General features: G+C 48.8%; 1 protein-coding gene across 3 annotated transcripts in view; it reads left to right on the top strand.

The window, feature by feature from the left end:
- TUFT1 (tuftelin 1) overlaps positions 1 to 12610 on the top strand; it is a 53503-nt gene continuing 40893 nt past the window's right edge. For all 3 annotated transcript variants that reach the window (XM_062192260.1, XM_062192262.1, XM_062192261.1), the window contains exon 1: positions 1 to 154. In XM_062192260.1, coding sequence (XP_062048244.1) covers positions 95 to 154 — 60 coding nt within the window. In that variant the 5' untranslated portion in view covers positions 1 to 94. The remainder of the gene's footprint in view (positions 155 to 12610) is intronic.

A 12610-nucleotide genomic window follows, 5' to 3' on the forward strand; every position in this document is an offset into this window, starting at 1 on the left:
AAGGGGGCAACCCGCCGCGCGCCCGCCTAGGAGAAGCCGGAGAAGTGCGGCTGGGGGGCTGAGGCTGTGTGCTGCGGGCCCCCGCAGGAAGAAGATGAACGGGACGCGGAACTGGTGTACCCTGGTGGACGTGCAGCCGGAGGGCCAGCCCGCGGTAAGAAGGCGCTCGGCCGCCGTCCTCGTGTGCTCTGCCCGGCGTCCGATTCCCCACTGCGATGCCCCGCGCCGAGTTCGCTGACATCACCCGGTGGCCGTCTCCGAGCGCTCAGCCCTTCGCGGCGCTTGCCTTTCTGTGTCGCCTCGCGGCAGGCAGCGGGAGCCCCTGGGGGTGGCGGGATGAAGACCTTTGAGGCCCAAGGCGTCCCTGCCCTTTCAGGAGGACACTGCGGCTGCCGCCTGGGACTCGGCGCCCGTAGCCTGGGCCGCGTTCTCGGGCGTCCTGGGGGTGTAGGCTCGGGGGGCGGGATCCTTGTACCCTTTGGGACATCGTGTCCCGCCAGGCAGACCGCGCTTTTCCGTCGGTCCTGGGGACCGCAGAAACCCTTCAGAGAGTCTCCTGGCGCTTTGGGCGGAGGGTGAATATCGAAAGCTTGGGAATGGAGGGCCCGGGACGAGGCGGGTGGGAGCGGTAGCACTCCTGCTGCTCCGAGAGACTGGCCAGCTCTGCCTTTCGTTATCCGGGATGGAGCTTTCCACCCGGGGGTCACCTCTCGCGGATTTCTCCTTCTTCCCTGTTGCCGGTTTTCTGCTCCCTTCCCCCCATTTCGGCCAACCCAGAGCTTCTGGGACGGTTTTTCGGTTTTGCTTCCGTCTCCAGCCGCCCAGCCCTGGGCAGGTAGATGAAGGGGATTAGAACCTGAACTGAGAAAGGAAGGGAAGTGACCCGTGCGAGGGTTTCCGGTTGGCGTGAGGGTTGTGGAGAGGTGCGGCTAATGCCGATCAAGGCCATAGGCCCCCTCCCCGCGTTGCCTGGCCCCCCTCCCAGTTTTCCTCCCCACCCCAACTTACCATATGTGGCTGAGCGTTTCCAGGCTGTGCTGGAGAACTTAGCATGGGTGTGTGCATTCCATCGATTTCCAAGCTTTTGCCGGTGCCAGGTGATGGGGGGTCTGTGCCACCTCCTCCATCTGATCCCCTGGCTCTCTGCCGGTCTCCACCTGCCTCAAGGTCGAGTTTATCTAGCTGCCTCTGACTTAGGGCTCTTCTTCAAAGAGCGTGTGTGGTATAGATGCTCATTTCAAGTTTAAGGTCCAGAGGACCATTTAATGGTGTTCACAGTCCCCCCTTCATTTCTGCCACATTGCATTACAGATCTTGCTACTGCCCAATCGCCCACTCCCTCAGCCGTGGGACCCTGGAGAGATGGAAACAATCCTTCTCCTTGCGGCTCCCTGTTCTGGGATGGTTGAGGCAGGGAAAATGGTTATGAGATGGATCAAAGGAGGGAGTGCTTGGACTTCTTTTTGCTTGCTGTAGGTCCAGAGGCCGTCTTGCGATCCAGGCATTGGCAGCGTTGGAATGAATTGTCACCTTTTGCTATCCTGTCATGTTTTCGCAGCTTGTCTGTTTGGGCAGGAAGACAAGGTGGGAACATAGTGAGCAAGGAATTCAGTCTCCAGCCACAGATCAGTGTACAGCTAGGGACCTCTAGAGCAAGGGGTAGGCAGAAATTCCACTTATTCTCTTTGTAGCCTGGACTTACTTCACTCTCAGGCTGGTCATGAAATAACCATCCCCGGGATCTGGGAGACATTCCTGGGCCCTTAAGGAAGGGGAGGAGATGGTAAACAATCAATCAGTCAGGAAGCAGACTGTGTCCTGGATTCCTCTCTTCTGAGCCAGCCTACAGATAGAATTTATGACCCTGCACAGTCCCCAGGAAGCTCTTGTATATTCAGACCAGTGAACCATGCTCAGTGCACGTGTAAAGGGAGTGGACAGATAAATGTACAGATGTCTCTTCTGCAGTTGAGCTGATGAAATATCCTAGTGGGAGCGGCATGCTGGGACCCTGTTGGTGTCTCCCCAGCAGCCAGGCCTTACTTAACGTGCCATACGTAGACATGGAAATGTGGCCGGTACGCTCTCCAGGTTACTTCTACTGTTGGAGACAAATGCAGTAGGTACAAGGAGCTGGTGTTTTTCAGTTGCAGATCATATAAGCGTAGTGGGCTGGAACTCAGCTTAGTGGGTCAGAACCAGCATACAAAAAGCAATTGAATTAATTAATTGAATTAATTAATTAGCAAGGTAGGACTTTTTGGCAAAACCTTTGTTTCAATCATAAGCATATTACACACATACATATCATGTATGTATATTATATACATACATGTCACCTATGTGTGTTTGCTTACTGGATCCTGATGTAAACTGTGTTTTTAAGTCAAAGTTTGCAAGCCACTATAATATCTTTATACTGAAGGAAATGAATAAACCTTAAGCTTGTTTTCATTAGATATTTCCATTACATTTCTTTGGCTACAATAGACAACAGAGAGTGGGCCCAGCTAGCTTCAACAGAAGAGGAATCTATGAGAAAGAAATGGGTCAGCTCACAGAATTTAAGGGAAAGCTTAATAAAAAGTTCTAACCAGTGGATTCCTGGGGCCTGGGAGGCGGTGATGGAGGCTTTCTGCTTCTAGGTGAGTGGATTCCAGCTGTGCTAGGTCTTTTTGCTGTTCTGCTCTGGGCTCCAGGGAGAGGGTGCTGCTGGCCCCTGCCTCCCCCACACGTGTTGGTAGCAGTGGAGGGGAACAGAAGCTGTGTGGTGAAAGAGCGGATGTCTATGACCTTGGGCTTCACCACAGATGATGTTTCACCCTCTTCCCCCTCCCTTGTTCTTTACTTCCATCATTTTTCATCAAAGGAATATGTGTGTATGATTTTTTAAAGATCTAATCGGGGCCAGCATTGTGGCACAGCAGGTTAAGCCGCTGCCTGCAACACCAGCACCCCTTCTGAGCACCGCTTTGAGTCCCAGCTGCTCTACTTCCAGTCCAGCTCTCTGCTATGGGAGGGCAGTGGAAGATGGCCCAAATGCTTGGGCCCCTGCACTGGGTGGAAGACCCAGATAAAGCTCCTGGCTCCTTGCTCTAGTCTGTCCAACCGTGGCCATTGTGGCCATTTGGGGAGAGAACCAGTGAATGGAAAATCTCTTTCTCTCTCCCTCCCTCCCTCTCTAATATTTTCAAATAAATAAAATCTTAAAAAATAAAAAGATCTAATAATATCCAAAAGACTTTTAAAAGAAACTAACAATCCTTACTCCAGGTTCTTCTCCAGGAAGGTAACCGCTTTCAACTCCTTTTCTAGTTCCTTGTGTGGTGTTTGCCTCCATGTTCTGAATAACATACTTATAGTGGTATTTCTTGATTTATTAGTTTTGGGTATCTGTTGACCTCTGGTCGTGGGAGCTTAAGGAAGATTTGTGCTCCTACTCCTAAGGTGCTCCTGCCCACCCCTCCCAATGTAATTACATTACAATTTTTGGCTAAACTGTGACTTCTGTTAATAGCCTGTGGTTAAGGGCATGGCTCTGGGAAGCTAAGGTGGGCCAGAGGTCACTGCGGTAAATTACTTACTCTGGCCCATCTCAGCTTCCTGGTCTGTGAAACAGTGGGATAACCGGACCCTTTCCACAGGTGGCCATGAGGATTAACTAAGGTAATACACAGGAAGCATTAAGCACAGCGCCTGGCACGTGCCTGCCTATTTGCTGCTGTTTTCCATCTGCTACGGGCCTGAGCCAGACTGTTTTAACCTCCTCTGAGATCCTGGCCAAGGGATAGAGGAAGAATCTAGAAACTCTGCTTCAGTCAATCTTTGCTCCTTCTCATTATATTGACACCTGTTTCGTCTCATCTGTTCCTTTGCCTTTTCCTTGACGGTTCTGGCCCCTCTCACAGTAGAAGTTCCTGCGGATGGGAGGGGACTGTGGCTAGACCCAGGGCGAGGACTGAGTGGCCTCTGGCAGCCGTCATGCAGCCAGAATGGGGCTGAGGTAGTGTGGCGGTGGTCGGGGTCCTCCTTGGCCCCCACCTGGCCCCTTCCCTCCTCTTTCCTTTTCTGACCTCGTGGCAGAGGCAGCCGGTAGCCCCTGTAGCTCTGGGCTCTTCAGGAATTAACCTGCCAGGTCACCCCTCCTTACAATGTCTGCGTTTTTGTTTCCACCCTCTCTAGTTATTGTTTTCATTGTCTTGGCCAGAGAGATTCCTTCAGCAGCTTTGTGATGTGGACTTTCCATCAGCTTCGACCCAAACCTTTTTGCTGCAGGATAGGTGATATTCCTGTAGGACCTCGGGATCTGAAGGCTTTTCCTGAGCCCTGCTCCTCTGTTTTTTTTAAAAACCAGAGTTGTGAGTTATTAAAGGCTGACCATGAACTTTATACATATATTTTTAAAAGATTTATTTATTTATTTGAAAGGCAGAGTGACAGAGAGCGAGATTGATCTTCCATCCTCTGGTTCAGTCCCCAAATGGCCTGCACAGCAGGGGCTGGCCCAGGCTGAAGCTAGGAGCCTGGAACTCCATCTGGGTCTCCCACGTGGGTACAGGGGCCCAAGCACTTGGGCCATCTTCTGCTGCTTTCCCAGGTGCATTAGCAGGGAGCTGGATCAGAAGTGGAGCAGCCAGGACTTGAACCAGCACTGATACGGGATGCCGGGGTTCCAGGCAGCAGCCTAACCCCCGGCACTCCAGTGTCGGCCCCTGAACTTTATGTATTTTTATGACAGCTTTGAGATATAGTTTATATATCATTCAATTCACCCACTTAAAGTGTACAGCTCACTTTAATATGTATTCAGAGTTGTGCAGTCATCACTACATGAATTTTAGAATGTTCTCATCAGCCCATAAAAAAATCCCAACCATTAGCAGTCACTTCACATTCCTCCTTAATCTCCCCAGCCCTGGGCAACCTCTAGTCTGCTTTCTTTCTCTATGGATTTACCTTTTCTGAGCATCTTACATAAATGTAATCATACAATATCTGATTCTGTGACTGGCATCTTTCAGGGAGCGTGATTTGGTAAGGTTTATGCACGTTAGAACAGAAATCGTACTGCATTCCTCTTTACGGCTGTGTAATACTCTACTGAATGGGTTGTTTGTCGCAGACATGTTCCTGGGTAAGTGTTGGAGGCCACTTGGGTTATTTCTACTATTTGGCTGTGTTGGGTAATGCTGTCATGTACCTTGGCCAGCTCTTATGTGGACCAATGCTTTCGTTTCTCTTGGAGAGAAATGCTTTGGTATGGAACTGCTGCATCAGAATCGTTGCATATATATATATATATATATATATTTTTTTTTTTTTTGGACAGGCAGAGTGGATAGTGAGAGAGAGAGAGAGACAGAGAGAAAGGTCTTCCTTTTTGCCGTTGGTTCACCCTCCAATGGCCGCTGCGACTGGCACATCGTGCTGATCCGAAGCTTGGAGCCAGGTGCTTCTCCTGGTCTCCCATGCGGGTGCAGGGCCCAAGGACTTCGGCCATCCTCCACTACCTTCCCGGGCCATAGCAGAGAGCTGGCCTGGAAGAGGAGCAACCGGGATAGAATCCGGCGCCCCAACCGGGACTAGAACCAGGTGTGCCGGCGCCGCAAGGTGGAGGATTAGCCTGTTGAGCCACGGCGCCCGCCCAGAATCGGGCGCCCAGAATCGTTGCGTTTTATAAGAGGATTCATCTGGAGTCACTGCTGCTTACTCCAAAGGGGTGGAAGGATTCTAAAACGGTGGAAGTCCTGACTCTCTGACACCTGGGGGGGAAGAAGCTGCCGGGCAGAGAAGCCTTTCAAGTTTGTCCCTTCCACTCACGAGACTGGCCCCACACCATCCATGAACTCCTCCACACGCCCTTCTGTCTCCCCCATTCAGAGCCAGGTTCTCACTTTCAGGAACAGCACAGCGGATGTCTCCAAGACGCTGGGAATTTGGGGAATGCTGGGCTTTGCGGGAGGAGGAGGGGGAGGATCTGAGAGAGGAGTCACCAGGTGCTGGGCACCAACGTTTGCCCATATTTCTCTGGGGTGGAGGGGGGTGTGCACCCAGATGGTTTCCATTCTAGACACATGTGCTCACAGCAGGTGGGACGAGCTTCCCCACCACCTGGTAATTATGGTACCTGTCTCTTTGGGTCAAATGCAGAGTCTTGTGAAATACCTTTGCTTCCTGGGAGTGGGAGCGGTTAGTCGGGGGAGCAGGTATGTGCCCTGAAGGCAGGTGGCCCAGATTTAAGTCTGGCCAGCAGAGGCAGGACCAGACTGAAGTAGAGGCAAGAGGAGACCAGAGTAGAGTATAGGATAGGGTAGGATGGGGCTGAGTAGATGAAGGAAGAAAAAGGCAGCGGCGTTCTGAGGCCTGGGGCACAAAAGCAAGCATCACAAGGTAAGGTAATCTGAGGCTGCAGAGGGCAGATTCCCCTGCGCCAGTCCTTGGAGGGGAGGGGACACTGGCTGGGCACTAGGCAGGTGTCCTGGGGAGAGCCTGGCTCAGGGACACGATGTCTCCTACAGATTTGGGGTTCCCATTCTCACTGTTAGGCACCTGTGTTTCCTTTTGTGGGGCTCCAGGTAATGAGAAGGGTGGCACCCTAAACCCCTCTTTCTCATTTCACCTCCTGGTCACTCCGGGTCAGCCTCTGCACAGATCTTGTCCAGCCCCTGCCTCTGGGTAGGTAGCCAGATCAAAAGCAAACACCTATTTTGTTAGCTAATCTGTGGGAAGGAAGAAAGGGAGTGATTCTTTGTGTCAGGTGCAATAAAGGGCTATCTCTGGCCTAAAGAGCCCGGAAGTACCCAAACCCAGGAGAGGAGCACACCCAACACCTGTCCCCTCTTTGATTTCCTGGGGCTTTCCTCATCCCCCAGCCTCCTGGGAATTACCATTTACAAGGGGCTGACTATTCGCATTTCTTCGAGTGGGGAAATTGAGGTGGCCTCTACTGGGGCAGCTTAGGTGACCCTACCCATTCCAGAACAAAGTGATGGAGGAGTAAGGTACAGGGTGGGAGATGCAATTCTGGATGCTGGTTTCCAGCTTAGGGGCAATTTTTCTGCCCTTACTCCTTCCAGGAAGATCCTTACCTTGGCTTCCACCCCTTACCCAGTCCTAGTGATCCCCCCCCCCCCAGAAGCCTGGGGAGTGGGAGCTGGGGAAACTGGGGTCTCCCCCCACTCACTGGAGCCTGTGGTGTGAGAACCCCTGGGGCATCCCTGCCTATCTCCCTATCTCTCCTCAGCGTCTTGATCTCTAACCCCTCAGCTACGGGTTTACCCCTCCCTGCTTGGAGGAGTGAGTCACTGCAGCAGATTTGTTTGAACAGAGCAGAGGCCGCCCTAACTGGGAGGTGGTTTGCTTCTCCCTGAGAATGTTTATGAGGTTAGAGGCCGCTTGCCTTGTGATTAGCGCTGCTCCTTTTTCCCTAGAGAAGGCTCCACTGCCCATCCTCCCCTTCAGGGTCCCTGGTGGGGACCACTCCGCCAGAGGCTTCAGGGGTGTGCCTGTGAAGCTCCCTGCGCCTGCCGAAGGCCCCAACTGCAGCTCCCCAAAACAACTAATTGCACCAAGCAGAGAGGAGCCCCAAATTGGCCCTCCTGGCTCTGGGTTCGGTTGCAAGGTGAGGTCTGTGCCCTTGTATGCAGCACAGCGCTCTCTGGTTCTGGAGGGTGAGGTGCCTCCCAGAGCCCCAGGGTTTTTCGTTGGCTCCATTTCTACAGTTTGCTCCCCTTGCACCCCCCCTCTCCTTGCAGACTTTCCAGAGTTACCTGGGCGAGTGATGCTGGCTTGCCTTTGGGAGGTGACATGTTGCTGTGTCTGCCTCCCCCGCCTAAAGTGGCAGCTGGGCATCATCGTGCCCATTTTACACATAGAAAACTGAGGCACACACAAGCCAAGTGTTTGCTGAAGGATTAACGGCTGTCGGTCAGGCCTCAGACTCCAAGTTCAGTACTGTTGCTTTCCTTCTCTTTATGTATATGTTTGATGATGGGAGTGTTGCACAAATACATTTTTGTTGCTGAAGTTTTAGCGTGCAAGAATTCGGTGCTTTTCTTAGGGGTTTGCTTCCAAGAAGTACTCTGCAGCATTGTGGTTAGGAGCCCAGACTGGAGCTGCAGGGCCTGGGTTTGAATCCTGGCTTTCCCCTTACTAGTTGAGCGACCGCAGACAAGTTATTCTGTAACTCAGTCTTCTCATGTATAAAAGGGGGATGTTGGGGCGGGCAGTTGGTGCAGCAATTAAGACGCATCGTGGGATGCCTGCCCTATCAGAGTGCCTGGGTTCAAGTCACAGCTCTGGCTTCCACTTCCAGCTTCCTGCCGTGTGTACCCTGGGAGGCAGTGATGACGGCTCAAATAATTTAGTTCCTGGCTCCTGGCATCAGCCTGTCCCAGCCCCAGTTGTTGTAGGTCTTTGGGGAGTAACTCAGAGGATTTTACTCTCTCTCCCTCAGATGTATTTATTTATTTGAAAGGAAGAGTTACAGAGAGACAGAGACAGAGACAGAGAGAAATGAGATCCATCTGCTTGTTCATTCCCCAAATGGACATAACATCCAGAGCTGGACCAGTCCAAAGCTAGGAGCCGGAACTCCATCCAGGTCTCCCATGTGGGTGCAGAGGCCCAAGCACCTGAGCCATCTTCTGCTGCTTTCCCAGGTGTATTAGCAGGGAGCTGAATCAGAAATGGAGCAGCCAGGACTCAAACCAGAGCTCATATGGGATGTTGACATTGTAGGTAGTGATTTTTTTTTTTTTAAGATTTACTTTATTTACTTGAAAGTCAGAGTTACAGAGAGAGAGAGAAAGTTAGACAGAGAGAGAGATTGAGATCTTCCATCCTCTGGCTTACTCCCCAAATGACCCCAACAGCCAGGACTGGAAGCCAGGAGACAGGAGCTTCTTTTGGGTCTCCCAAGTGGGTACGGGGGCCCAAGGATTTGGGCCATCCTCCGCTGCTTTCAGGCGCATTAGCAGGGAGCTGGGTTGGAAGTGGAGCAGCAGTGATTAGAACCGACACCCATATGGGATGCTGGTGCTACAGTTGGCAGCTTAACCCACTACACCACAACACTGGCCCTGCAGGCAGTGGCTTAACCTCCTGTGCCACAGTGCCAGCTGCTCTTTCTCTTTTAAATAAATAAAACAGAAAAAAAAAAAAAAGGAAAATGGGAATGTTGATTATGCTACCCACTATACAGTATTGTTGTGAGGATTAAATGAGTTAATACACTTGGAACAGGGCCCAGTAGGGCCTTCCAAGAAGCAATTACTACGTATAGGTAAGGTTTGGCACTTGCTAATGCTGTACTGTGAACATGCATATGTACACTTAAATAAATGAGAAGGCTTATGGATTAGTGTCTGATTGGCTTTTTCTTCCCAGTTAATATGACTTGGAGAGTTTGTGGAGGTTTATTGGTACTATAGTAATTCATGTTATGGAAGTTACCATCCATCTTACTGTGTTCACTCCTTAACCTTCCAGAGAAGTTCCATGTCGCTTCCAGTTTTCATGACTATAAATAGTATTGCAATCAACAGTTATTCACATATCTTTGGTCACATGAACATGGATTTCCATAGGGCATACTCTTAAAAGTACAATTACTAGATCAAAGGATTTATGATGAGTGTAGACTCTTTTTGCTTATTTTATTTATTTTTTAAGGATTTATTTTATTTATTTGAAAAGCAGAGTTATAGAGAAAAAGAGAGGGAGAGAAGCCTTCCTGGTTCACTCCCTGGATGGCCGCAATGGCCAGAGCTGCACTGATCTGAAGCCAGGAGCTAGGAACTTCTTCCGGGTCCCCCATGAAATTCTTTTTTTTTTTTTTTTAAGATCTATTTATTTATTTGAAAGGCAGAGTTACAGAGAGGCAGAGGCAGAAACAGGGAGAGAGAGAGTCGCTAGTTCACTCCCCAGTTGGCTGCAATGGCCGAGCTGCACTGATCTGAAGCCAGGAGCCAGGAGCCTCCTCCGCATCTCCCATGTGGGTGCAGGGGCCCACACACCTGGGCCATCCTCCACTGCTTTCCCAGGCCACAGCAGAGCTGGACTGGAAGTGGAGCAGCCAAGACCCGAACTGGCACCTACATGGGATGCTGGCACTGCAGGCGGCGGCTTCACCTGCTACACCACAGTGCTGCCCCACCCCCCATGTAATTCTAAAGCATAGCAATAAAATGGACACGTGTGTGAATACTTAGCTAAAAAAATAAAACATTATCAATACTTCTGAAACCTCCAGGATCCTTTCTGGATCATTAAGGAGGTCTCGGTCTTGAACTTTGTGTTGATTTCCTTGTTTTGTATTATGCTTTTATTATATGCTCAAATGACATATTCCCTAGTTTGGCATGTTTTAAACTATTTGCATATTTGTATTTTGAAGCTAATTTTTAAATGTAACATTAATTTTGTGTTCTCTCTCCATGTGTATGTGTTTATCTTCCTTTCTCTGTCACTCTTCATTTTTTTTTTAAGCTCAAACCATACCATTGGGGGAGGTGAATGAAGACGCAGTTACAAATGAATGGTGTCAGTGTTGCCGCGTAGGCACAGGAGGTAGACTCTGGCTGAGGGAGGGGTGCTGGAATAGGACCTGCAGAAAGACATGGAAGTTGAGTGGGAACTCTCCAGGAATACAAGGGAGGCGAGAAAACAGTGCATGCATTCTGTGGGGAGATGAGTACGTATTGCATTGGAGACTCATCAACAAAAGTGGATTTGGATTTGGGTGCCTTCCTAGAATTGGACCAGGAAAGATAGGGTGGGATAGAGTGCAGGGTGCGAGCCAAAACCTTATGTGGCGGGGACAGTGAGACGCCTTACCATAGAAGGACATACATGCCATGATAAGGAATTTAGAAGTTTTTGTTTTAAAAAGCGTTTTAGTTGATAGTAACATACACACACAAAAGTACATATGTCATAAATGCACAGTCAAGTAATTTTCATAAACTGGACACACTTCTATAACCAGCACCCAGATCATGAAACAAATCATTACAAGCACTTCAGAAACCTCAAGTCCCCTCCTGTTCACAAGCTCCCTCCACCCACGGGTCACCGCTATCCCGATTTCCTCAATGTATGTTAGTCTTGCTCGTTGTTGCATATTTTATGTAAATGGAACATATACTATATTTTTCTGTCCAGTGTCTTTTGCTTAACATTTTTGTGCAATTGACTGATGTTGCACACACAGTAATTCTTTTTCTTTGTCGAACAGTATTTTCTTGGACGAATCTATCACAATCTAGCCATTCTACTCCTGATGAACATTTGGATAATTTCTAGCTTTTGACTATTGTGAGAGTGCTGCTGTGAACACTGTAGTGGATATTTCTATGGAGAGCGAGCTGTTGGAGTGGATAACGAGTAGAATCACTGTGCCCTAGAGTGTAGGAGTGCTCCCCTCATCTGCGTACGAGAGTTACCGTCCCACCTCCCCCGGCACCTGAGATACAGGGATGCAGGTGGATTTTTGTCTTTTCCATTTTAGTCACTATCCATGAAATTGAATCCTTTTCATATTTTTATTTACCATTTACATGTGTGTCTGTTAAAATCTTCTGCCCATTTTTCTATTGGACTCTGCCTTTAATCATTTATTTTGGAAGAATATTAGATCTACAGAAAAGTTGAAAGGATAGTACAGAAAGCTCTCACGTGCCCCTCACCCAGTTTTCTTCAATGTTGACATCTTACATTACCGTGGCACATTTGTCACACCTAAGGAATCAGTGCTGACACATTGGTATTAGCTAAATGATCGGCCTTATTTGGATTTAAGTTTCTCCACTGGTGTTCTTTTCTCAGTCTAGGATTCCACATTGTCTTTATTCTTTTTATTTTGTAGGAATTTTTATATATTCTGGTTATCCTTTGTTAGACATACATATAGGAAATTTCTTCTGTTCTGTGCGTTATTGTACTTATTTTTTTTTAAAAATAATTGTTTATTTGTTTGAAAGGCAAAGTGGCAGAGAGAGAGAGAGAGAGATTTTCCATCTGTTGATTCACTTCCCAGATGACCACAGCATTCATTTCCCAAATTTCCAGGGCTGGGCTAGGCTGAAGCCAAGACCCAGAGGCTCTGTGCTGGTCTCCTCTTCTGCCTTCCCAGGCAGGTTAGCAAGCAGCTGGATTGGAAGCACAGCACCTGGGACCTAACTGGCTCTCTGGACATGGGATGCTGGGACTATAGAGGGCAGCTTAATCCTCTGTACCATGTGCTGGCCCTGCTGTGTGCTTTTGTAATGGTGTCTTTTAATGAATAAGAGTTCTAAATTTTCCTATAGTCCAGTTTATCAATTATTAATTTTATAGGGAGGATTTTCTTGAGCCATGTTTAAGAAAAGTTTTGCTTTTGCCAAAGCTGTAAAGATATTTTCCTATAAAACATTTGTTGTTTTGCTTTTTACATCAGATCTGCAGTCCACCTAGAATTGATGTTTGTGTAAAGTGTGATGTAGGAGTTACATACATCTCTTTCCAAAATGAGGACTTTTTACTTTAAGCATGTAGAGTTAATAAAATGTTTGAAGAGGAGCAGCCTGTCAAATTTGGAGGATTAGGGATGGGCATTTTTTCAAGGATTTAT

Source organism: Lepus europaeus, chromosome 5 (assembly GCF_033115175.1).
Source record: "Lepus europaeus isolate LE1 chromosome 5, mLepTim1.pri, whole genome shotgun sequence".
NCBI lineage: Eukaryota > Metazoa > Chordata > Mammalia > Lagomorpha > Leporidae > Lepus > Lepus europaeus.